Source organism: Colius striatus, chromosome 1 (genome assembly GCF_028858725.1).
Source record: "Colius striatus isolate bColStr4 chromosome 1, bColStr4.1.hap1, whole genome shotgun sequence".
NCBI classification, from domain to species: Eukaryota; Metazoa; Chordata; class Aves; order Coliiformes; family Coliidae; genus Colius; species Colius striatus.
Window position 1 is genome coordinate 60,583,688 of NC_084759.1, and position 26,870 is coordinate 60,610,557.

Below are 26,870 nucleotides of genomic sequence, written 5' to 3' on the forward strand. Positions count from 1 at the left end.
TTCTACCACTTTTGAAAATAAAACTTACAAAAGTCACCAAGCTAATCTCTGGGATAAATTTGGCACAAGTCTTGAAAATGTTGACTTCTTTCTTAAAGATTTCTGCTTCATCAATTATGAACATAAGAAATGCCATCCTCTGACAGAATCCTGGAGAGATAAACTACTGCTCTAACTCCAACAACGACAAAAGGAAGTGCTATACAAGAAGAGCACGCACAGAATGTTCTCTCTCTGCAGTCTGTCTCCCTTAGGCTCCTTGCAGCCTAGCTGCCATGTTCAGGACATCATAGGATGTATCCTTGCTCAGTCCTTCTAATAGCAGTTCACAGATCTGCCTTCTACAAATTTGTATTTTGCAAATTGGCTACCAACCACCTGCTAATTTCACAGAGCCAGACAGACTCATCTCATTCCACGGGACGCTGACAGAACAGCTAATCCTGGAAAACATTTCTAAACACACAGAGGACAAAAAACTTTTCTCAGGGAAAAAAAGAAAGGGGGGGGTCATTTGTGGTGATGGAGTTTGTCTTCCCAAGCAAGTGTCAAGCATGCCAAGGCTCTGCTTTCAGGAAGTGGCTGGACATTTGCCTGCTGATGGGTAGTAGTGAATTAATTCCTTGCTTTGCTTGCACACACAGCTTTTCCTTTCTCTATTAGACTGTTACTAATTTAATCGATTCGTCTTTTTGCCTTCCATTTTCTCCCGATTCTTCAAGCCACAAGGGTCAGCAAAAGGCTGGGGGTGTGTGTGGCTGCTAGCCAGGGTCAATTCACCAGAAAGGCAAATGCAGTTTGAAAATAAGCAATGCCAGAACTTTCCTGTTGTTGTCCCCTTACACACTCCCACTCCCAACACACTCATCTCTTCTTTTGAAAGGTTTAGTGGAGCAGGAAAGGTAGAGGAAACATTTGAAAGAAGTCATCAATATTTTCATGGTTCAGATTCTTTAGAAGTTGGAATAAATCAAAGCTCCAGCAAATCAAGAAGAGAAAACATATTTTAGACAATGTAAGAAATAATTATACAAAGAATAACTGGATAGTAGCCGGGAAAAATAAGCAAAAATTATATATGACAGGCCTTCCAAAAGTCAAGAATGTTAGAAAACTGAGTCAAAGACAGATGCTTTGATAATGCTTATAAAAGCCTATGAAAAAACTACATTTTTTTTTAAGTTGGAATTTTAAATAGCTTTTTAATTTAACTTTGAGTCAACTCTCAGAATAAATTTTTCTCAGTTAGAAATAATGAATTCTTTGAAAGCCTCATATCAAAAAGTAAACGTAAGAAAAAAAAGTAGTTTTTGTTTTAGAGTTAGCATCTAGGTGTACATACCTATAAATATTTGTGGACAAACTGCAAGATTATCAACATTGAGTTATTCTATACACCACAGAAAAACAATAAAATACTGAAATGTCTTAATCTCCCAATACAATGGAAGGCACAAGAAAAATGCACAAACTGCCTCAGACAGAATAAGAAGTTGTAACTGTCACTATTAGCTGGTGCACCGTGCATTGATGAAAAACAGAAATATTTTTTTACTCACTTCAAAGATGTATCATGTTGTTTGGGATTCAAATGATAAAGATACAACATAAAACAAAACATACATTATATTCCTTAAGTAGTACACCAAATAACAGTGAGTTTCTAAGAGAAAAAAATTCATCTGTCCAAAAGAGTAAGAAATGTATCCAAATCACAGAGAATTGTGTCCACTGTCCATAGAAACAGCTGTACATCCTTCCCTTTCTAAAGGGATACCTAGCTATATAAAGGAAAATAAGAAAGTTAAATAAGAAACACTTCAGTTACCTGAGAATGTAAAACAGACAGAAGTCGGTAGTATTCTTTAAGTTCCTGATGTAAGGCTGCACAAAAACTCTACAAGAGAAAAGGGAAACAGGAAGAAAAGAAATATCAAAAAAAAAAAAAGAAAAAGAAAAAAACCTCTCAGTTTTTTTCCAGAATAACTTTTATCACATCAGCACACTGTGAAGATAGTTTGAAATCTCCCAAAATGAATCAAGCTACAAGTTTCAGCACAAAAGCCAACTCTTAAAAAACTGGTTAATATATAAGTACTTCCCCAAGAGATGCACAGACCTTTTCCAATATATACATTGTCAAGCAGCTTTCTGCTTTCTTCCTGTCTTAATTCTATCAACACATTAAACTATGATAAGCATAACTCTCCAAACAGATGCAGCATCTCAACAGAGACATTAATGCCACAGAGATGTGCAAATCATAACATCATCCATGAGAAATTTTATTTAATAATTATGTAAAGTACAGTATGCCATAAGGAATAAAGAGTTTCAATTTCGGGAAGGCCTCTAACAACAGAACACAAAAGTTGGGCAGCTGTCATTATGTATTTACAGTACAGACAGTACTATGTGAACAACAAAACACCATGCACATAAAATACTCCTCCTAGTAAGTTCTGCTTATCAACTACTCCAATTTTTGGTCTTTTATCAATTGACAGTTACATATGATTCTTCACTTGTCATGGAAGAAATTAGTAATGCTAAATGTAGCTTGAGTAGTCTGTAAAATGTGCAGAAGTTCCTGAACTAAAGATTCTTCTTCATAAAACAGTTCTACACACAGTTACTTTGAGTTGATCAAAAATAAATACATAAAGACAGATTTTTAAAGCAATTCCTGAAAGAACATTTGTTTAGTAACAAATAGTTTTCCACAGTTTGGGGTCCTCAGCTTTTGCTTTGTTTTCATAATGTTCTTAACCTAACATACAGACTAAAAAAAAAATCCTACAGCACAGTTTCTAAAACAGAATTAAAAATATGGCTCATTAATTTTGGACCAAGCTGAAAACTTTGGACTTGAAGATCATTAGGGTTTTGAAATTTTTTTGCTTTTTTCAAGAGTACCTCCATACACAGACACAAATTCTTCAGAAGTGATTTCTAAACCAATTCTCAACTGAAGATTTTGATACCTATTTTAACAGACCATTTTTTTTTTAATAGGAAATTCCCCAGGACTTTCCCCTCATCTCCTTTTAAAATCATCACAGTCAAAAGTAATTTGGAAAAAATGATGAAAACCTCAGAATAAGAACCCAAGAGCTTAACATAAAACATACATTCACTAAAGTATGTACAAAGGAGAAATCATTACTACAAGAACAGGGAGAAAATAAATCTTCTTTCCTGCTAAGAGGCCTACCTGCTAAGAGGCTAAGAAGTCTAGGAAAAAAAAATCATTAATCTTGCCATTGTATCCTTTATAAAGAAAGAAGGTTCCTTTCTTCAACTCTATGTTATAAATTAGAAAGAAATTTGAAATTAATTTTATCCCAGAGGATACTGAAGGGCAGAAAGAAATCTCCTTATGGGTAACTCCACTTTTCATTTCTTCTCACTTGCTTCTTCAGTACATTTTTGAACCTATTAGAGTAGCACTTGTCAAGATAGAGGGCAGAGTAGAGCCTCCTAGAAAACTTTCAAGGGCACTATACATCTACTCAAAACGTGAGAACAGTAATCACTGACTTCAGTAGCCAAAAAGATTTAGGATCTACCTGGCCATCAACTTTTCAGAGAAGCTTTAGAAGCTCAAATTTACATGCAGTGCCAATTCCTGCATCACAAACCACAGACTTTTGTTTCCCAAACTGTCACGGAAAACTGGACATTATCCTAGAATTCTGATTTGGTCTACAGCAAAAGAGAATTCAGGAAGGAAACAGGATGCTTGTTCAAGAGAAAAAAAAAATAAATGCCCACTACCTCAACTGGATCTAAATGGGTAAAATTTCGAAATATAAAGGGAAGTTATATTTCATCTCTGATTATTTTTTTCCTTTTGGAGGACAAAGTAGAACTTAGTAAGCAGCAAAGCCAGAAGAATAGAATGTTAAAGTGTAGTATATTGTTATATCTCTACTCCTAATAATTGTCAATACCTGACATTTTGCATGGTAAAAACAGCCACCAGATTCGTAATAGAAAAGGTGACAGTCATCCTACGTGTGGTTTAAACAGGGATTTACACAAGCATTCTTTTAAAATATTAAGCAAAAGATGCCTTAGAATACACAATATATTCTTGCACTAAATTCTTAATGCATAATGTGCAGCACTTGAAATTGTCAGCTATAAAAGCCATGAAGAGCGATGTTATATACTCTTTTTGCTCAGATAATGACAGCAGGAGTAGAATATATGCTTGTATTTGTACAATTAAGTCCTAGAAATATATAGACGTGTTTGTGTCAAGCAAAATTAACAGCATTAGAGCTATGCAGATTCAGCTAGCTTACTGCACAGCCTTCTGCACAGAATCTGAAACCTGCATATGGCAGCTAAGATATTACACATGTAAATTCACTGATGAATTCAAGTTCTCCCCTTGCTGTGAACTTGAAGATTAAAGCCAGAGACAGTAAAAATAAGCATAAGCAGGAAGCTACTAGTTAAAGAATAGGAAATTTCACTCATATAAGGGGGAGAGTCTGAAGGAAATGCATATACAGTAGCACTACCATATAAAGCATGGCAATCATCACTGGATCACTACAAAAATAATTATTATTTATATGTAACTAAAAGGGTTACTTAGAATATGAGACAGAAGGGAACAGAATAAAACATTAGAAAAGTAGGAAGCACTACAGTGTCTCTACTGACCTCTTAAGAAAAATTAGATTGAAGGGAGAAGCACTTCAATTTCTTGGCAGATTAGGTAGGATGTTATGGCTAGAGGCAAGGATAACATTTCTGTCGACTCAGAAGGGATAATATCCAGTTTTACAGAGGGAGCAAGTGAGAGGAAACGGGAATGCCTTAGCAGTAAATGGTTTTGGGTATTACAGCAGCAGTGAAGTTACTGTAGACTACAAATCATGATGATGAAACCTATAAAAACAAAAGTTAATATTCTTTTGATGCTATATTCAAAAGAAAGGGCAGAAGTTAATGGGCTATTGGCATTTTATGTAAGTTAGTGCAGCATTAACACATGAACATCATCATTAGCTGACAAGAGGTCTCCTGTATAGGTCATTAAAACCACTGAATTGGTGCTCAGGGATGACACCATCCCATTTAAGCAGTGGTTTTTTTTATAAACATGCATGAGTATTTAAAAAGAAAAAAAAATAAAAATGAATGAGACTTTCCAAAAACAAATGGCAGGGGCAACTCCTTCTTACAACCAGTAAGAGCAAATATCTTTCCCTTGCTTTCAGACTATGACCCATACCAAAAGTCCATAAAAGGAATAAATCAACGGATGAAGGATCCAAGCTCCAAACTTTACATATCATTCTAATACTGCATTTACTCAGTATTTTTCTATGGGAAACAAGACCAAAATATTGTATTGTAGCAAACCTGATTTCTTAGCTGACCTACCTGTCCCACAAGTCCAAATGCACGATCCAAACTCCTCTGGTCTGTGTATTTTCTTATTTTATTATGTAGCCATCCCAACTCTGCAAGTCTACTTGTAGTATCTCTGAGAGATTTGGACAAGCTCACCTACAAAGTTAACAGAAACAATAACTTGTAACTAAATCAGATCTACCCTGCCTATACTTGTTTCTTCATTAAAGCCCGTCTTTCCCATAAAACAAGTCGGTTCAGGAAACAATCATTTTACATTCTACAGGGGAGATGGCGCCAAAAAAGCAGACAACCATGTAATTAGCAGTAAACTTATACACATAAGCATTGAAAAGGCAGTGGCAGCAAAATACTGGCAACTTTATGGCCTTCCCTTTAGGAAATCTCAATGTAACAATATTCATTGACTCTTGTTACATTAGGCAACTATAGCAGTAACAAAAAGGTTAAATCCTTACAAAAGCGGAAGAAATGTGAAACTTTATGATGTAGAATCACCTTCATCTTATCCTGATAATCAGCAAGACTGAAAATATTAGAGCCCTAAGAGTCAATGACTAATGAAGAAACCTAGGGAAAATAATTACTACTACATGTGAAACAAACCTTTAAAAGAAGAATAATGACCCAAGGTCAGACAAGGTACCAGGATCCAAATTCCAAGTTTATGTCCACTCCACCAGTAACAGCTTTTACATGCTATGTAAACACATGTCCCTCTGAGCTCTTCCAGTCTGTTTCTACTTTTCTTATACTGGATATCTCACTTCACTCTGCCAGCCTGCCTTAGCCCCAGTATCCTATTTAACCACTACTACTATTTTCATCTGCATCAGCACATTTCTTCCTTTAAATTACTAAAACACAAGACACTGTTCCTCTTGTTCCTCCTTCAGATTTGCTTCCACTTCATTTCACCACATTACCCAAGAACACTACCATCAAGTTTTCAAAATTTAATTGGATCAAAAAACTCAAACAATCTTGAATGATACGTTAGGCCAATAGGCAGAGATTGACTTTTGCCCACAGCAATTGGGCCTATCCTGCCTCTATAGACAATATTAACTTGGAGAGCCAGTTGGAAGAGTCCAACCAAAGCAAGGAAGTGCACTAACAAGCTAAAAGGATTGCCAAAGAACTAGAAATCAAGCTCATTCATTAAAACTTTTAGTTAGCAGTACAGGCATTCTCTAAGATAAAAATCAGCTACAGAGTGTGAACCCTGGACCTCTGGTTTAGCTATAAAGGAACAGTTTTAACTTCTTAAACAATTTCTATAGGATAAACTCTGGCCCAATCATGCATAACTGGACTCAGACACTCTGCCCGCAGATAAAAAGAAACAGGTGACTGAAGATCAATTTAGAATTCTGCAGCTACAGAGTATTTGGCACACATTAAGTACAGTACACATCTGCTGAAATCAAATAAGGAACAAGCAAAATTTGCTTAGTGTTATTACATTTGTATCTCTTAGATTAAATCAGAAGCTGCAAGCTTATACAGCGCTGAATGTCACTGACAGACCTAATATTAACACTGACATTAGAAAACATTCCGGCAAGAAAAATAGCTTGGAAAGTGTTTCTGTAAAAAACAGACTGTGTACAATGACATTTTCTCTGTGCAGCTGAGGAAAAACTACATGCTTTGACTACTATTTTGCTTAACATGCACTTAACATGCAGTTTGAGCCAGCAATGTGCCCTCGTGGCCAAGAAGGCCAATGACATCCTGGGATGCATCAAAGGAGAGTGTGGCCAGCAGGTCAAGGGAGGTTCTGCTCCCTCTCTCCTCTGCCCTGGTGAGGCCTCATCTGGAGCCCTGTGTCCAGTTCTGGGCTCCTCAGCTCAAGAGGGACAGAAAATATCTGGAGAGGGTCCAGCGCAGGGCCATCAAGATGATCAGGGGAATGAAACATCTTTCATATGAGGAAAGGCTGCAGGAACTGGGGCTGTTTAGTCTAGAAAAGAGGAGACTGAGGGGAGGTCTTATTAACATTTACAAATATCTAAATGGTGGGTCCCAGGAGGTTGGGACATCCCTTTTTTCTATAGTTTTCCACCCCAAACTAGCCTGTTTGATATAAAAGCTACAAAGAAAACTAATGAAATGCATAGTGACAACTTTGCAATCACTATGTTTTCTTGACATAGAAAAATTCATTATGTTACCTTTTCTTTACCATACATAATCTAACATATTTATGGAACGTAAAATTAACTCAGTACTGGTGTCAAGGTATTACAAAACTTTGCAGCATCTACAGATATAGAGGATGATATCCATTAAGAATCTGCTTATTAACAAGATTTAAGTTTTCATTTTTTCCTTACAATAAGCAGCCCTAAACATCATTGGAAAGTAAGGGGGAACAATTACATATTTCACATTTTGCTATGCTTATGGAGGAGAAAAGAGAATTAGAATCATAGAATGGTAGGGGTTGGAAGGGACCTTTAGAGATCATCTAGTCCAACCCCCCCGCAGAAGCAGGGTCACCTAGATCAGGCTGCACAGGAACGTGTCCAGGAAGGTCTTGAAGACCTTCAAGGAAGGATGGAGGTTCCACAACCCTCTCCCTGGGCAGCCTGTGCCAGGGCTTCCTCACTCTCACAGTGAAATAGTTTTTTGTTATGTTTAAATGGCACTTTTTGTGTTCCAGCTTCATCCTGTTACCCCTTGTCCTGTTGCTAGATTCAATAGAAAAAGGGATGTCCCAACCTCCTGACATGTTCTATTTAAATATTTGTAAATATTAATGAGATCCCCCTCAGTCTCCTCTTCTCCAGACTAAACAGACCCAGTTCCTGCAGCCTTTCCTTGCAAGGAAGATGTTCCAAGTCCCCTGATCATCTTGGTGGCTCTGCTCGGATTCTCTCCAGAAGTTCTCTATCCCTTTTGAGCTGGGGAGCCCAGAACTGGACACAGGACTCCAGATGAGGCCTCACCAGGGCAGAGGAGAGGGGGAGCAGAACCTCCCTTGACCTGCTGGCCACACTCTTCTTGATGCATCCCAGGATGCCTTTGGCCTTCTTGGCCACAAGGGCACATTGCTGGCTCATAGTTAACCAGCACTTCCAGGTCTCTCTCTGCAGAGCTGCTCTCTAGCAGGTCCCCCCTGGCCTGTACTGGTGCATGGGGTTGTCCTTCCCCAGATGCCCGGACTCTGCACTTGTCCTTGTTGAACCTCATGAGGTTCCTCTCTGCCTAACTCTCTCGGAAGCACTATCTTTCCATTTCAACAAGAACCTGAAAATCAACTAGTGAGCTGAAACTGAACCATAATGTAGTAATGTCTAAATACTGAATAAGGAGAAGATACTAAAGCAACTAGCATTAGTTTTTTTGTTCTTTGCTCAGTTGACTCAATTTCACCCTTCAGTTTTTTTTCACATTGTAAATATGCTTAACATGTCACCATCTTAAATCAAGATCTTTTCCCTCTCAAGTTTCTCCCCTGATCCTCTGTGCCGTATCTGACACCTTCCTTTAAATTCACATCAGCTGTTTCTCCTAACGGGAGTTGAAAGTGCCTTCCTCAGTTTTATCACTGGTCCTCTCTTAGGTGATCTGCATGATCCTATCTGATAACTTAGAAGTCATAATCAAGATCCTAACCATCAAGTGGCTAGCATCCATTCCACATCTCTGACTGCAAAATTTAATCCAACAATAATGTGGTCAAAAGACAGTATCTGTTTAATATTAACTCTTATACTCTGGGAAGGGAAATTATGACAAAAATGTTTAAATTATGCTTTAACTTAGGAGGCTTTGTACTGGCTTAATAGCTGGGAATCTGTTCACATCTTGTGAAATGCAACAGTTCTTCTGCAATGTAATCTACTAAAGTTTAAATCAGCACTGTTGAAACTACTGTTGTACCAAAAAAAGAGCTGGGGGAGGAAGTAAAGACTTGTGATACTTTAAGTTTTTACATATTTCTCACGCCTATTTTTCGCCTGTATATCTCCCTCCTCACATATGAAATATAAGTCACCATACAGTACCTTTCCCTCTACTTTGTAGCAATTTTCAGAATTGCACATTTTGATGGTTTTGCCATCTATTCCCTGGAAGACATACAAAACATCTCTTACAAGGTTTGCTTCCGTTATTTCAACAGAGCCTAGAAGAAAAAAACAAAACAGAATTGAGATTTGTTGGGGCAATTAGTTTTGATTACAATTTCTAAAAGCTACTTAAAAGCCTAGACGACAAAAAAAAAAAAGAAAGAAAAGAGAAAGTCTGTGTTTATAAGTTATGAAGAAATTTTTAAAGTCATCTTAACAACCTTTCAGAAAACCCAGGAATTGCCTTTAAACTGTCTCTACTGATACCTGGGATTCTCTCAGAGCAGGTCAGCTTCTATGACACACGGCATGTTATGATTTATACAACACTTCAGCCCATTTTTAAACTTGTTACCTTTTTCAATTCAATTACCAGTGCAAGTTCTTAGGCAAACATCATAACAGCTTTACCTTTCTTTGAACACAGAGCCTGAAGCTGTTAAAAGGGACTTAGAGAATAACCTCTTCTACATTCAGCTATGAAAACAACAGAGTTAACGCAGACAGAAGAGCTGCTTGTTTAATGTTGGCTTTTGAACACACATGCTACTGCTCAGTGAAAAGATTGATCAAAACCAGACTATCAGCTGCATAACAGCTATAGAGCTGGCACAAAGGAAAGTGTAAATACTGTTTCTGAACATAGATATACTTTTGACTTACTAAAGCTTTTTCTGTTGCAGCAGACAGTTTGCTTCTAGCTGATACATCTAGTTAGAGGTTTAATTATGTTTCAGATTTAGGACAGTTATTGATTTAAAGGAAACAGAAGACTGAAAAAGGTGCTGTGCAGGTCACTTCAACTACACCCACCTCTTCCAGGAAAACCAGCACCATCTGCTTCTGTAACTTCATTTAAGATATCAAGAATGAAACAATTTCAACTAGGACTATCCAGAAATTCAGATGCTACAACATGCTTCTCCCAGACTTGACTGCACTCTTACTCTCATCAATTTGTCTCCCCAGTAGTCTAGTTTCCCAGAACAAAACAAAAAAATTCCAACTCTGTTCTTATTTTGGCAAAAGTAATCACCACCTCAAGATGTTTAAAATTCGGACTCCGCTCTTAATACTAAGATGTGCAAGAGTAGCTAGTCCTTTTTAGGTACTCTTAGTGAAATGATAAAAGACTCGAGTGCACTTTTCTTCAATTGGTAAATCATACAACAGTTATTAATACCAACAATCCACGCTCTTAATTTTACTGTCTGTGTAGGTGTAGAAATAAAACACCAGCAATTAACAGCAAACAACTTTAGAAGAAAAACCTTGTAATTTTAATTAGTTAGAAGAATTTCATATTCACAGCAATTTATTTTGTTGACAATATTCTGAATGCAGTCCTACTCTTATTTCTACATCAACAAGAGACCACATTTAAGTCAACTGTCAGTCTCTATAGCCAACCCACATAAGAATCAAGAGTCAGAGCTGCTGGCTGACTGACTGAAACAAGTCAAAATGCTTTTTATGGCAATTAGTACAACAAAAATAAGTCAGTGCTAGGCTTTATATATTTTCTGTATTTACATATATTAAATCTATCATATCTAAAAACCTTATCTATTTATAAATATCTACACACACACACATATTCTCTAGTACATTAACAGTATTGTAAATTAGGCTGTAAATGCCAAATGCTGCCCTCAGATGGACCAGTATAAGTGTTGCTTTGTGCACTGTTACTCATGATGATGCTGGCAGATAGACTCTATTTTAGCGTCTAATGACAACATCTGCTGTTAGCTCCCTTATTCACAAAAGTCTCCCACTTTTACAGAAAAGGAGAATGGGTTGAAACTTACACAACTGCCACAGAGATCATCTGTTAAAACAACATCTTCTTAATTACACTTGTATAAATTGAGAATAGGCATCCGATTCAAGTTTACAGCCACTTAATCAGGAAATCAATTACTAATATTTACCTAGCTACAATATTTTTTACCAGCTGCTCTAAAGATAATGACTGCAAACAGTGTGTTAATTTAAAGAACAAAAAGTAGTTTTAAGAGTTCTATGTTCCAGTGCACACTTTCAACTTGTAAAAGACAAAATAATAAATGGATGAGTCTGTTTCAACAAGATCTATTTGCTGAGCTCTTTTTCTGACTCTCTGAAATCTGTACCATCTTATGATCATCAGAAGTGTGATCATTACTCAGAAACCACAACTATTTCATTATGACAAGCACTACAATGAAGTCACTATTTTAAGAGGACCAGAACACATTATCCAACTGATCACTGCAAAAAAGAAATTGATAACCAAGGACTGTGGCCAAATATACTGTATTTTTCTTTTTTTATCAAATACATTCAACAAGATCATCTCTCAAAAAATTAAATGTGCTATAAAGCTATTTCAAAATCATCCAAAAAATAAAAATTGAGGTTATAGGTAACAATTGTAAAAAGTTATCTCTGCTTACCGCTTGTATCCCCATCTCGCCTTGACCTGGGCACACCACGGGAGACAGGATTTGAGAAGCCTTTTGAGGTAGTGTTTTGTAAAGAAGGCTGACTTGCAGTCAGAGTCCATGCGAGACGTGACCCTAACTGCTGACGGAGGCAATCTCCAACTCCTGGAGCTTGATAGGATTGGCTAAAAGGACAAAAGGAAGAAACATCTTTAAAAACTTTGACTTTATACTCATCATCTGTTTAGAGGTATGCAAATTTTGAAAAATACCCTGAGCTTGAGTTTGGTTTTTGTGGATCATAGAATTATAGAATGGTAGGGTTGGAAGGGACCGTTAGAGATCATCTAGTCCAGCCCTCTTGATGTTTTGTTTGTGTTGTTTTGGTTTTTTTTCTAAATACCTCAACTACAGCACAATACTGAATTTAGGCTGCTACTCTTCAAGAAAAATGTACTCTAGAAACAAAGGGAAACATGTATATAGAGAAGGTCGTGAGGAATGAAGCTCACAGATCTAATTTGGGCTGCCCAGCTCATAGAATATAGGACTAAAGAGGACAATGAAATTGCTACAAAATAGAACAGTCTGAACAGGTCAGGCCAAGAATATGTGAGCTACAGGGCAGGCTCTCTGATATTTTTAATCAAGTAGATATAAAAAAAAATAATCTCATTGGTGTACCTTTCTATACTGTAACAGGATTATATAATGGTTGAGGTTGGAAGAGATCTCTGGAGATCATCTCCTCCAACCCTCCTGCTCAGAGCAGGGTCAACTAGAGATGGTTACCTGGTGCTATGTCCAGTCACGTTTTGACCATTTTCAAGCATGAAGACTACACAAGTTCTCTGGGCAACTCATTTCAGTGTTTCACAACAACCTCTTTTACAGCAAGATAAGGTGGGGTTTTTTTTCCTTATGTTTAACTGTGATTCCCAGTCTGGTTCGGTCTTCTCTACTCCCCATGTCATAACTGTGCATGGAGGTACTCCTCATCAGGAGCAAAACTTAGCTGAACTTCAGAAGGCTTCCGTCAGCCCATTTCTGGAGCCTACTGATGTCTCTCTGAGCAACTGCTGAACTGCAAAACTGGAAGGAGTGGTTCATAACGTATCACTTGCAAAGTTGCTGATGGTGCACTCTGTGTCATCAGGTGGGAAGAAGGATCCAGTCTCTGGGCTACACCATTAGTGACCAGGCTCCAACTATATTTTGTGTCACTAATCAATAATCCTTTCAAGTCTACCAGGTCAGCCAGTTTTCAGGCCACCTCACTGTCACCTTACCTAGTCTATATTTTGTTAAGTTTGTTAATAAGGATGTTACAGGTAGACAGTGCCAAAAGTCTTAGTGAAGTTGAAATGAACACTAGTCACTCCAAATCAGCCACCTCATCGCAGAAGGCCGGTCAAGCATGCTATCTCTCTAAGTCTGTGATGACTACTACAAGTCTCCCTTTCCTGTCCTTCAGGTGCCTGGACATACTTTCCATGATTAGCTGTTCCACTGCCATCCAGGGGTTGAAGTGAGGCTAACCAGCCTGTAGTTCCCTGGATCTTTCTCCTTGAACAAAGGAGTGACATTTTATTTATTCCAGTCCTCAGGGACCTCCCTCAACTGCCACATTTCAAACGTTATGAAGAATGGCCTCACAGTGACACTGGCCAGCTCCCTCAGCACTTGTGCATGCATCCCATGAAGACCCATGGGCCCTGACCATCTTCTGCCAGGGTTAAATTTGGAGCAATGAAATCTTTCCCAAGGGTCCTGGGTTAGTCTTATCAGCATAGACCAAGGCAAAGCAAGCACCAAGTGCCTCAACCTTTTCCACATCTTCTGTCACCCCTGTCCCTTGAGAAGGAGGCCCACGTTTTTACTGGTCTTCCTTTATTGTTTATATACTTATAGAATCATTTCTTGTTCCCTTTTACGTACCTTGATGGATTTAACTCCAAATAGGTTTGGGCTTTCCCTGCACACTCAGTGTCTCTGTCTCTGGGCCATTCTGGATGTCTCTCTGCAACTGCCTCTGCTTCCACCTTTTGTACACTTTTTTTTACGTCTTAGTTTTGTCAGGAGCATTGTTCATCTATGCAGGCCTCCTGTCACCTTTGCTTCAATTTCTGCTTGTGAAAGCGGATCATTCCTGAGCTTGAGGAAGTAATCCTTGAATATCAATTAGCTCTCAAATCAGGTAGTGGGGCTAGAGGATTGTTCTGAGTATCTTCAAATTGAAATACTCTTTTCTATCCTGAACCCTCTTTTTCTCCAGGACAATCTCTCACAGAATTCTTACAACCAGATCCTAGAAGAGGTGCAGGTGTCTTCTCCTGAAGTTCAGGGATGGGATTCTGCTTTTGCCCTGCCTCCTCCTTTCAGTATATTGAACTGCATCATCTCCTGATCACTGCAGCCAAGGCTGCCGCCAGCCTTTGCCTCCACAGCAAATGTCTGTTCCCCACGCTGTGTATGTGTCAGTGTGTGGGCACTCCAGTGAAGTTGTGATGATATTCCAGAACTAGACATGGAACTCCAGATGAGGACTCACGAGAGCAGAGTAGAGGGGGAGGCAGAACCTCCCTCAACCTGCTGGCCACGCTCTTCTTGATGCATCCCAGGATGCCATTGGCCTTCTTGGCCATGAGGGCACATTGCTGGATCATGGTTAGTTTGTTATCAACCAGGACTCTCAGGTCTGTCTCTCCAGCAGGTCAATCCCCAGACTGTACTGGTGTATGGGGTTGTTCCTCCCCAGATGCAGAACTCTGCACTTGCCCTTGTTGAACCTCATAAGTTTCCTCTCCTCCCAGCTCTCAAGCTGGTGAAGATCTCATTGAATGGCAGAACAGCCTTCTGTTGAATCAGACAGTCCTCCCAGTTTGGTGTCATCAGTGAACCTGGTGAAGGTACACTCTGTCCCCTCATCCAGGTCATTGATGAAGATGTTGAAGACTGTGACCCCAGAACCAACCCCTGTGGAACCCCACTAGCCAAAGGCATCCAGCTAGACATTCATCACCACTCTCTAGGCTTTGTCATTCAGCCAGTTCTTGATCCACATCAACGTCCACAGACCTAACCCACATTTCCTGAGTTTACCTATGAGGATGTTATGCAGGATAGTGTCAAAGGCCTCAAGGAAGTCAATGCAGATGACATCCACTGCCTTCCTCTCATCTAACCAGCCAGTCATGCCATCATAGAAGGCTATCAGGTTGGTCAAATAGGATTTCCCCTTGGTGAATCCATGTTGACTCCCCCTGATAACCATCTTTTCCCTCATGTGATGATACCCAGAATGAGCCATCCCATGAAGGATGGAGGTGAGGCTGACTGGTCTGTGATTTCCCAGTTCCTGCTTCTTGCCCTTTTTGAATGCTGGAGTGACATCAGCCTTCCTCCAGTCCTAAGACACCTCTTCTGTACTCCATGATCATTCAAAAATAATGGAGAGTGGCTTAGCAATAACATCAGACAGCTCCCTCAGTACACTCAGGACCTCTGGATTTGTGGGTGTACAGTTTGCCTAATAGATGCCTAACTCAACCCTCTTCAACCAAGATAAAGTCTTCCTTTCTATACTTTCTATCCTCCAGGGTCTGGGATTCCTGAGGGCAGGCTTTAGCAGAAAAGAGGCATTCGGTAGCTCTGTCTTCTCTGTCATCAGGGCACCCATCTCATTCAGCAGAAGGCTCACATTCTCTCTAGTCTTCCTTTTGCTACTGGTATACTTGAAGAAGGTCTTCATGCTGTCTATTCTCTTGTCAGACTTACTTCCAAGAGGTCTTTAGCCTTCCTTGTTTCATCCCTGCATACTCTGACAGCATTTCATAACCTGCTGTTCACTTTCCCATGCGCAGACTCTGAGGCAAAGTATTTCCAGGTACACAGCATAGAATCACTGCTGAACCACTCCCTATCACAGACTATGAACCTATATTCAACCTACGAACATGTGTTCATTTTCCCTCCATGGAACGTTGCCTCTGTGCAAATGCATCTCAGTCAGACTTTGTAGAGCTGCAGAGGTAATACATGAAGTCCAACGGAACAAGAAGGTCTTAGATTTTAAGCAGGTTATTTTTTTTGTGTTAACTTATTCAACAAAGTCAGTACTGAGGCAATCAACTTACAGCGGCCAGCTTTTACTCATCAAAAATCTCAGCTATTTGGTATCTGAATGTCCCAGTTCCAAATGTAGATTCGTCTTGGTATAAACAATTAAACCACTGAGTGGTTTAGGGGTACTTTTCTAATATGTATTTTTTTTTTTAAATCAACTCTTGTATATTTTTCTTTTTTTCAAAAATAATCCTATCTACTCAAGATGTGAGACCATTCTACTCCAACAGCCAACCTGCTGTGAATATGCTTAAAAGAAAGTCAGATCACACAAAAAAAGTCACCCATTTGAAAATGCAGGATGTTAAGTCTACTAATTGACACTGGCTGAGGAATGCTTTGTAAAATGAACTTGAGTGAGGATTGTAAATCCAAGGTGTTTATGGAAGATAAAGACCATTGTAAAGGCTTTCAGAGAAGTGAGAAATTTGAAAAAGGACTTGGCGCTATATTCCAAAGGAGGGGATCCAGTAAAATATCAGCTGTTCAGCAGACAGCCAAGATGAAATTTAAGAATGGATACACTTGGCCAGCCATTTATGGCTTCATATGGTCATCTGACAGCACCTGATATTCAGAACTCCTCAGCTAAGGAACTTGGTTTCTATGCACCTACAGTGGAACTTCCAACAGCATACAAATGGGGAGGGTATGGGAAACAAAAAGAAGGGAAAAAAAAAAAAGATATAATCTCTATCCCTCTCCAAACTTATTTGCAAGGTAAAACAGTTTAATTTACCCTGGGAGGAGTGATTGTGGAGTTGGCGTTGGCCCATTCAGGGCATATAGGTTGATGCTGCTGATCCCACTGCTCCCTATGCTGCCAGAGCTCTGGGCAGACTGAGCACTGCGGTCTTGGTAATTCAGTGGAAGGCTCTGAGGCCTGGCATAGTAATAAGGGGTTGAGTGAGCATCTCGTGGCAACGCCTGAGCAAAAAGTGTGGCATAACTTGATACCTGAAAAGGAAAGGATATTAAAAGGGAGGAATAAAAAGAAAGCAACTCTCAAATCTTTTGAAGTCATGCATCCAGTTAAAAGGAGTATAAAATTCAAGAAATCAAAACAAATAACTGAAGACTGTGTTTATGTACAAAAACAAAAAGGCAAGTCCCTTACAGTAGGAAAAAGTACTTTTAGCAACAGAGCTTATTTTTGCTTGCAAATTGTCATTTCCAGTAGCTGCAGAAAGCACTTAGGTGCTAGCAGAGCTGCAATCACAGGAGAAGTTTTGCTCTCCCTACTCTACTTTGAACTCATCAACATGTGAGCAGACATTACAGCACCAAGCAGAAAGCAAACAAAATCTCTATACATCCAATGAAATAAAAATTTCAGCTGCAGATATCAGACAGCTCATGTTTTCACATTTACTTGGTATAAAAAAAAATTACACAAAAAAAAACACTCCGCAAATACTTGGGTCAAGTGTGTTCTTGCATTCAGCCTTGTACACAAACACAACTTGAGGTGCAGGTTAAGTCTGAATAGTGATTCTTAATGATACCTAAAATAAAGGACACGTTTACTGTTTCTCAGAAGCAACAAAGGTCTCCTCACCTTGTTAGACTGCTTACGTGGGTCTTCACTAAGGCTGAGCAGGAGGTAGAGTATTGACCATTTGTTTTTCAAAATGCCCTTTAAGAAAGATGAAAACCAGAAATTAAGTTTGGTTTCACTCTTGATAATAATGATTTTTTTATTATTATCCAGCCTACTGACATGTACATACATAAATCAATTTCTCCACACAAAATAAGATCAACTCAGAACCATGTTCTTGAGTAAACTGGGAATGTGCAGTGTAACTTCTGTATTGCTGACTTTATGATTTTTCTCCATTGTGTTCAAGTCATGAACTCTCATCTTCTCTGAGATCAGCAAATACATCAACTGAAAATTCACAGCTACCAAGAAGGAGGTTTACAGATATGCATGTTACTCTAACCAAAAGGCAAACAAGGAAAACTCTTGGTACAATTTTAAGCAAAGAACTGTCTTTTCTCTACTTTCCCCTTCACTCTCCATTACAAGGAGGCTTCAAAAGTTTGAGGGTTTCAATTTCTACTACTTTAAAAGCCATTTAACAGTGTTACCAAAATTTTCACAGCTTAACATAGAGACACTGTTAACATGGAACTTGAGGAATGTGCAATATAGTCTCTAACAAACAGACAGATAGATACATACAGACTGTTAGAATAAAAATCCCAGCAGCTTTAGGTCTCAGCAGAAGACAAAACAATGTTAAAGCCCAAGCTACCAGATTAACACTTTGAAGAGAAGAGTTATGGCAAGTATTTAAATGTTTTACTTTAGATATACATTTCTAGATATGTTACTCTAGTTCTGTGACATTAACACTTGCTATCAGTCTTGCAAAAAGCACTTTCAAGGTCACTTTGAAATTATCTACTTAAACACATTTTTATTCTCACCTTTTTCTGTTTATCCTGCATATATGTTACATGGTATAAGAATTATGGCCGTAGAACAGTTCCTTCTTGACAACAGAGCCCACTAATCAAATCTGCTGAAGCTCTGTATTATATAAAAGTATGAGGAGACTTCTGTAGTATTATGTAAAGCAAAAGTCTATTACTTTCTGCTTTGATCTCAACAACAAGCAAAGAGCAGAGGTATTGCATCTGTTGCAAATAATACAGCAATTCATTAGCAACTGGTGAATAACGAGCAGCAATATTATCACTTCTTATGTTGCCAGGATAGAGGAAGTTCAAGTGCCTCAAGAAGCATGGTTTGCTCAACTGGCAAGCTGACACTAAAATAAGCACTGACCTCCTTTTCTCCTTAGAGAAATGAAGTTAAAACAGATTCATACAAGCCTTTTATTTTTGTTGTTCTTTAGTCTTGCTTTCAAGAGAATTGGTAGAAGGAAAAGTCTCATTGATTCAGAAAAAGCATACTCCTTCCATGTCCCTCCCTAAGCTCCCAGGGAAAAGAAGTGATTGTCCACCACTTAATAATAAATCTAAAAGCAGATGGAAAAATAATTAGTGGACTGAATTTTAAAGAAAAGTAGTATTCAGATGGTGTCATTTCATGTGCACAAGATGCTAGTACAGAAAAAAAAATAAGGTTAAAAGAACTTCCAACAATTGAGCAGGCAGCAAAATATGAGGTGCTGTAAGCTTCCGTTACTCTTCTGAACATAACACAAGTGATACGAACGCAGACAAGGCATTTTGATCCAAAGTTTACAGCCATCATGTTCTGCAGCCATGCTGCTTGCCAAATGCAATGGCATGGCAATATAGTACGTAAGAAAATCTCTTATCAAAATAGCAAGATCAGATGGTGTAATATATACAAGAGGTTGAAATCAATGGCTAAGGTCATCATAACAAAGGTCATCATAACAAATGTCTGCACCCCAGTGATATTTGCTTCACTGCACAAATAATGCAAATAATACACAAACTCATGGAATAAGGAAAACACAAGCATAAGGAAGAGTTACATAGTAACTGTAGCTCCAAGCACTAACAAACTGATGGGTAAATTAAGTATGGATGAGGACAGGGGCAGAACTGAGTTCTGTCTACTCATACTCTCCAAATAATCATTTTTCTTCTCATCTTAAAATCTTACTGTTATCTTGTAAGACTCATCCATGATCTGTACATAAATTACCTAATAAAACACAGAACAGAGAAAATTGTTTCTCCTAAACACAAAAAGCAAAATAATGACAAATTTTCTGTTATGTAACAAACACCATCCCTTACATTACTTTTTGTTGGCAAAAATAAGCTATGTGCAAATGACATCTGAGAATCTTATTTTATTACTGCCCACCATATTTTACTCTGGGAATCAGCAAATTTATAATGAATTTAGAAGAGATTAGCAGCAAACATTTTTCACCTATCTCAGCTGAATTTCTTTCCTCCCTCCTAAATTTCTTATCCCTCCTTTCTCCTGATCCATCCTTCTGCACTGTGGGCTTTCTATACACTAATTACTTTTGTCAGAATATCAACATGCAGTATTCCTTGATAAACATTGGTGTTAGCAGAAACATCCATATCAGCAAACCCTTAACCTTCAACATTAAAGACTTGGAGCACTTAAAAATTGAGAAGCAGGGGCACTGTTTGAATTCTAGATTAACAAAAAATAATACCCTTGCAAGGCATTACTGTAAAATAAATGAGAATGAGAAAATTAATCCATTTTACATATTAAATTACCACTTCTATTTTTATAGAGTTCCTTCCTTCAAATGAATGTATCCTTTGTTCTCTTCTGATTTACAATTAAATTCAAATTAATTTCTAATTAACAGCAAACAGATCACAGTAAAAAAAAGTAACTTGTAAACTTTTTCACAAAAAGTACAAAATGGTTGAGGTTGGAAAGCACCTCTGAAGACCATTTAATCCAACCCCTCTGCCCAAAGCAGAGTCATCTACAGTAGGTTGCCCATGCCTCTATCCAGTTCAGGTATTGACAGTCTCTGAAGATGCAGACTCTCCAACCTTCCTCTTCCAGCATTCAATCATTCTCTCCATAAAAATATTGTTAATGACTCAAGCACTCTCCAAAACAACTGTGTAACATCAGAAGGATGGATATGTGTGTTTGCAGTTTCTTTATTCTTTATATGTTTATTGCACTACCTGTGAACTGAGCTTTCTGTAGAGTTCTGAAAACAAAGCAGCATCTGCTTCCCTTCTTTGTCGCACAACTATTGAAAAAAGAGAAACACAGATTAAAAATTTGAAAACAGCATAATAGCCATGTCTGAAATTATGGACTTATGGTAAGCCGGAAAACATACCCAAGAACATGTAATGATGTTTAGTTGTTTCACACTATTTCCTCATGCAAGATTTGCCTGTTTTCATGTTATCTGTGTTCCAGCCCTGAAAATTATTGCATCAGAAGTGATGCAACGTAAGGATCTGTTTTGCCTACAGCAATAAAAATATCTACCTACCAAATAAGAGTCCTTTTAAAATCTAGTCAGCCATTCTACAGGCTTGGGGAATTAAGACATAACTGAAAGAATGCCATAAAGCCTCTCATAAAACTGGAGTGTAGGCTTTAAAAGTAATAAACAAAAGTAGTAATGTTGCTTGCTTGAAGTCAAGCAGAATTTCAAGGTCACACAACTCCCATATACTAAGAAAAAATATAACAGTCTCAATCACTGTCAGTTACAGACAAGATGTCTTCAGAAAAGCCATGTAAACATCAGAAAGAGCCATGTTAAAAAGATAAATCAAAAACCTCTGCAGAAACCTTAATAATAAAAAATAGCTGTTAAATGTTACCAATGTTAATTAACATCAAAAGCCTTTGCTAAATACACTTTTCCATGTAAGTCACTTCCTGCACAGTAACTCAAAAATACATGTAAAGTTCAAAGGATATATACAATCACTTGTTACACAACCACTAACAACAGTCTATAAGTTGAAACTGAGAAGAAGGAAAATTAGGGAGACAGCCCTCTTCAAAACTCCTGGCAATAGGCCCAAAGAATATATGCAGTAGAGCAGATAACCTGCTAAAAGCGGTATTTAGCTTTTCAAGAATTCATCACACCCCTATTGGATCCACACAGTGCAACACTAGAACACGACAGAATGTAACTGCAACATAGCTTACACTGTCATGGTCTAATGTTTTAGTTTTGAGGAGGTGGTTGTAGAAAATTTGTAGAAAGCTTGTAGAGAAACCGAAGGTAAAAAATATCAGGCAAGTCACAATTCCATCAGTTCCCAGGAGGTTCATTCAGCAAGTTTTATGAAGGTACTCATGGGGTTAATTGTGCCAAGTGTAACATTTCTAAAGTGCGTTTCACAAAAACATCAGCCTTCTAAAAAGAACCTGAATTCATAGTCTGAGTACTATTAAAGTGAAAGGAGTGTAATACTAATTGTTCTTTATTTTCATGGTGGCTAGGATAGAAAGTAAATGGCAATAATGAAAGTCAAAGCTGAGCATTCAAAAAAATCTGAGCTGTGAATACAAATAGCCACTCGGGAATACTAATTAGGGAATTGAAGGAATTTCCATCATGACATTTTCAGACAGTGAGCATTATTAGCAGATTAGATAACTATCTGTGAGGCAGAGTTGTCCCATTTCCAGAGGAATGAACTGATCAAATAATTTCTTGAAAATCTTCCACTCCTATTTCTAAGAAAGAAACAAAGCAGCACTTACGTTCTTTCTTGATTTTCTCAGCTACAAGGAATTCATCCCGTTCAACGGTGGGAGCAAAGTTGCTTCCAATAACTCTCACTGCATACTGAAACTGTTGGGCTGCGTCAGCTGAAATAACAAAAAAAGAAAACTCTTTCAGTCAAGCAGAGTGTAAGCTCTCTCTTTTTTTTAATGTTAGACATGAAATTACATTGCTATGGCTCAATCTGACACAAATGTTCCTGACTCAGATGAGACAATATTATAATCCTTAGACATACTTCTAACCAGAAGTGTGTTAGGCGGCAGTAAAGTCCAGTTTACTCACAAGATTATTGTCTAACGTTATACTTCAAACACACTCACCTCCACATACTCTCCAAAATAACTGCACTTAAATTTGTGAATAAGCCTTTCCTATTCTGTGCTGACAGAAGAGACACTTAGGCCTACCCAGTTATTAGAGAGCATTGGCACATTTCAGTTGGCTCTGCCCTTCCCCACAGACTGAAACGCTGCGGGACTTGGCACAAAGTCACACTGTTCAGCTCACATACTAGAACAACTCATCTGTTTCTGCTAACTTTTCCATATATGCTATGACTTATACTGTGATTATCAGTGAGCTTAATACTTGGGAGAAAAAACTAAAAACCAGACCATTACATTTTCTTTATTTACACTGAATGACAATGCACAGTTGTTCTCCATTAGCAAATGCTGCATTTACTGTGTTTTTTCCTTTTTAAAAAATTCTTTGGTTTCAGAACAAAATGCGTCATATCAGTGATTGCAAACAAAATTAAATGCTATGTTTCCTCTCCATTGTCCCCTGTGGTTTTCAAGGTTTAGATTAAATTCAAGCAAACCAAGATCTACACAATTAGAAATCAAGTGGGTTTGCTGTCTTTAGTCACTCAACGGGGTAATTGCAAAATCCAACAGAAGTGTGCAAAGTCTTTAGTGACTCTCTGGGATTTCATTTCTCCAGAATAACTGATTCAGAAAGACAGCTAAACATTGACACAAATTTGGGTGGGGGGTTTTCACTTGATGAAGTTAGTATAGGGATTTATCTCAAAATAATAGAAGAAAATCATAGACTTCACCACTTGTTTGCTTTCCAGTCTGCCTCTGACACTACAGCTTTAAAAAGAGTACCTGTGCTTCTAGTTCAGGGGTACAGGGGAATATTGATAGGAAGATTGAGACATAAAGAAACAAATACGGACAAGTTTCTGGGCAAAAAATCTGAAGATTTAAAAATAAGTCCTCAATCCAATAAAAGCCACAACAGATATACTATTAATAGTAAGCAGCAGGTTGATTTTTTTTTAATGGAGAAGTTTCAAGAGAGATATGTAGCCTTCTATAATAACCTTTCATTTCAATACAAACCATAGCAAGACTTGTTAAAACACAGAAACTTTGTATGGTCCTTTCCTGTACTGTCCTAACAAAGAATCTGAGAAAGATCTCTAGTTGAAATACTACAATTCTATTAAAAAAAAAAATCTGATTATGAAACCTCTTGCACTACTAACAATATGGAACAAAGTTATCTACCCATTACATACACAAATGTGCACTGGCAATTCAACAGCATCATAGCAAATCTGGTTTTTTATTTTATTCAAATTTTCGTGTTTTATTCATATGAAGTCCGGTTACCTTTTTTACAAAGAAAACACCCTGATGTAGGAGTTTCCTCAGCATATTATTTCTTATAAGTCTGTAAAATAACTTTAGATACTAAAGTGGTTAACATAACTTAATACAGATAACTGTCAGTAAAATAAAGATTCACATAGTTTATAACCGACACATTTAATTGCTTCCCTCCTCCTAGAGCAATCCTTACGACAGCAGATAGGCTTAAAATACACAGCAATCTATCTGTGCATGTGTACATCCTTCTTCATCAAAAAGTGATTACAGCATAACTCTATTATGTAACAGCAAGCTCAACATATCTGATGCATGAAATTGCTACAGTCGTTTGCAGGGTAGGGGGAAAAAGAATACTGATGGAGACTTGTTTTCCTGAGATCTGGTCAGAGCAGTGAATGTAGAGACTGCCATTCCCTTAATACACACGTACTTACACAATTAATGATATCTGTAAGCAACCATACAGCTGAACAAAGAAATGGCATTTGTCAAGCATCAAAAATAATTTTTTAATCCTCTGCTTTGAGTAGAGAAATCTGTTAGTAATTCGAGGATCTACTCTTTACCCATTCATTCAAACTTTCCTACAGACAACACAGTATTAAGACTGAACTACTTCAAAAGACAGATAAGAGCATTCTAAAGCTGCAGGAAACACAAGTGTAGCACATAGAAAAACACAGAAGCAGTGTGCAGGAAGAATTCATTCTTAAAGAAAGCAAACAGAAACAGGACAAAAAATAAAGTTTAAAGGAAAGGTGTAAGACATAAAGAGATAATTGACCCATACACTTCCAAGAAGCCAGTATTTCAGAAGAAATGCTGAAATTCAGTAAATCTTTTGCTAAAAAGAAGCTTCTAACATTACCTATATTTCTAGGAAGTTAACTGAAATTCACTCTACCATTTCTTTTAATGCTATCAGCTACAGGTTCTTCTTGAAGTTTCATGAAGAAAAAAGTCCCAAAAACCTAAGTAGTAATTGAAACTATGTTTCCAAACATTAACTGTCATGTTTGTGTGAAAACTTGTTTCCAGGAAAGACAATATTTGGTTATCTTAATTTGTCTGTAAGCATAATTTATAAAATATAGGACAATTCTAAAGAAAACCTATCTAAATCAAACAGTAATCACTTTCTTGAAAGACTTCAGAGATTCGCAAACTCTCTCCACTTTTTCTTTTACCAGTCAGCTGTCTCTCAGTTTTGCTTAAACGTAAATACAAAATTATTGACAAACAATTACACTCTAAATTATATTCAACATTCTGGAGGTGGCACTGACTGGCTAACAACTATTGCTGCAAACTTCTCAGATACAGATGCTGCCATTGAAGGAATGAAGGAATAATAAAACAACAAACTTCTTTCCTGCAACAAACGATTTGCTAAACACCTCACGTGCTACTGTTGCAAAAATAAGAGTCAAAGAAAAGTTGTAGAACTTGAGAACCTTCTCACAAACACCATGAGCAGCCACTGTGTTTGTCAATGTAGTGATGCTGAACCTCCTCTGTTTTAACTATATTAGAAGTTCTACATTGGAATGAATTATTCTACAATTAACCAGGGGAGAAAAACCCTCACTTGCATTAATATGTCATATGATAAGAAACTAAAATACTAGCCTAGAATGCCACTAGTGTTTCTACATACATCATAAACAAAACTGTTTGTTTCTGTAGAAAAAAAACGTTTGAGAAGTTTAATTTTAGGACCTGTCTAGTTATGAAATATTCCTGAAAAAAACCAATTTTGCATCATTTCTGCATTAGTCAACTATCTTAAACTTCTCTGCTGTAAGTTGATTTTTTTCAGAAGGAAAAATAACCATGAGAACCAGTTATAAAATGTAAATGTTAAAATCGTTTCTTAGTGCAAGGTTTTGTTTGAAGCATTTTAAGTTAATCCTTAATTAACCATCATTTTTGTCTCTACAATCCTCTCTTACAAAGGAAAAATATCCAAACAAAAACAACCCCACAAAATAAAACCCAAATCACACACATTCCCATGTCTTTCACAAACTTCGTTGTCAATCTCTGGACACGCTCCACATCTCTCTTGCAGTGAGGAGCCCAAAACTGAACACAGTATTTGAGGTGCAACCTCACCAGGGCCGAATACAGGAGGATAATCACTGCCCTGGTCCCTCTGGCCACACCACTCCCGATACAAGCCAGGATGCCATTGGCCTTCTTGGTCCCCTGGACACACTGCTGGCCCAAGTTTAGGCAGCTGTTGATCAGTACCCCCAGGTCCTTTTCCAGTGGGCAGCTTTCCAGCCACTCTGCCCTGAGCCTGTAGCATTGCATAGGGTTGTCGTGGCCCAAGTGCAGCACCTTGCACTCGGCCTCATTGAACCTCAGGTAACTGGTCTAAGTCCATCGCTCCAGTCTGTCCTGGGCCCTCTGAAGAGCCTTCTGCCCTCAAGCAGATCTACGCACCTGCCCAGCTTTATGTCATCTGCAAACTTACAAAGAAAGCACTCGATCCCCTCATCCAGGTCATTGATAAAGATGTTAAACAGAACAAGCTGCAGCACCGAGCCCTGGGGAACACCACTGGTGACCAGCTGCCAAATGGATTTAACTCCATTCACTATGACTCCGTACCCAGTCATTCGACAGTTTTCCAACCACCTCATAGTAGGTCCATCTAAGGAATGGGCAGCCAGTTTCTCCAGGAGGATGCTGTGGGAGACTGTGTCAAAGGTCCAGGAAGGTCACATCCACAACCTTTCCCTCATCCACTAAGCTACCCTGTCAACTTGCCTTTGCTTCTGTTATTAGCATAGGTCAAAACCCCTCCATATCACTATGCTTTCTCCCTACCACAAAATTTAAACATCTATTCCAATACTTCCCATCTTTAAAAAATCAAAACCAAACAGCAATAATAAAAGCACCACTGACATTACAGAGATTAAATTAAGGCCATAGTATGGACTTCAGGTAGAAAATGGCTTTCTGAAGACTAAAATGCTACTTCCTAGTGCA

At 38.0% G+C, this 26,870-nt stretch overlaps 1 protein-coding gene across 2 annotated transcripts in view; it reads right to left on the reverse strand.

Annotated features, from left to right (window-relative positions):
- TUBGCP3 (tubulin gamma complex component 3) overlaps window positions 1–26,870 on the reverse strand; it is a 52,790-nt gene that overhangs the window by 22,131 nt on the left and 3,789 nt on the right. For both annotated transcript variants that reach the window (XM_061996838.1, XM_061996847.1), the window contains exons 2-9: window positions 22,221–22,328; window positions 20,666–20,733; window positions 17,583–17,660; window positions 16,764–16,981; window positions 11,912–12,084; window positions 9,411–9,529; window positions 5,404–5,529; window positions 1,829–1,897 (exon numbers count right to left, since the gene is read on the reverse strand). In XM_061996838.1, coding sequence (XP_061852822.1) covers window positions 1,829–1,897; window positions 5,404–5,529; window positions 9,411–9,529; window positions 11,912–12,084; window positions 16,764–16,981; window positions 17,583–17,660; window positions 20,666–20,733; window positions 22,221–22,328 — 959 coding nt within the window. The remainder of the gene's footprint in view (window positions 1–1,828; window positions 1,898–5,403; window positions 5,530–9,410; window positions 9,530–11,911; window positions 12,085–16,763; window positions 16,982–17,582; window positions 17,661–20,665; window positions 20,734–22,220; window positions 22,329–26,870) is intronic.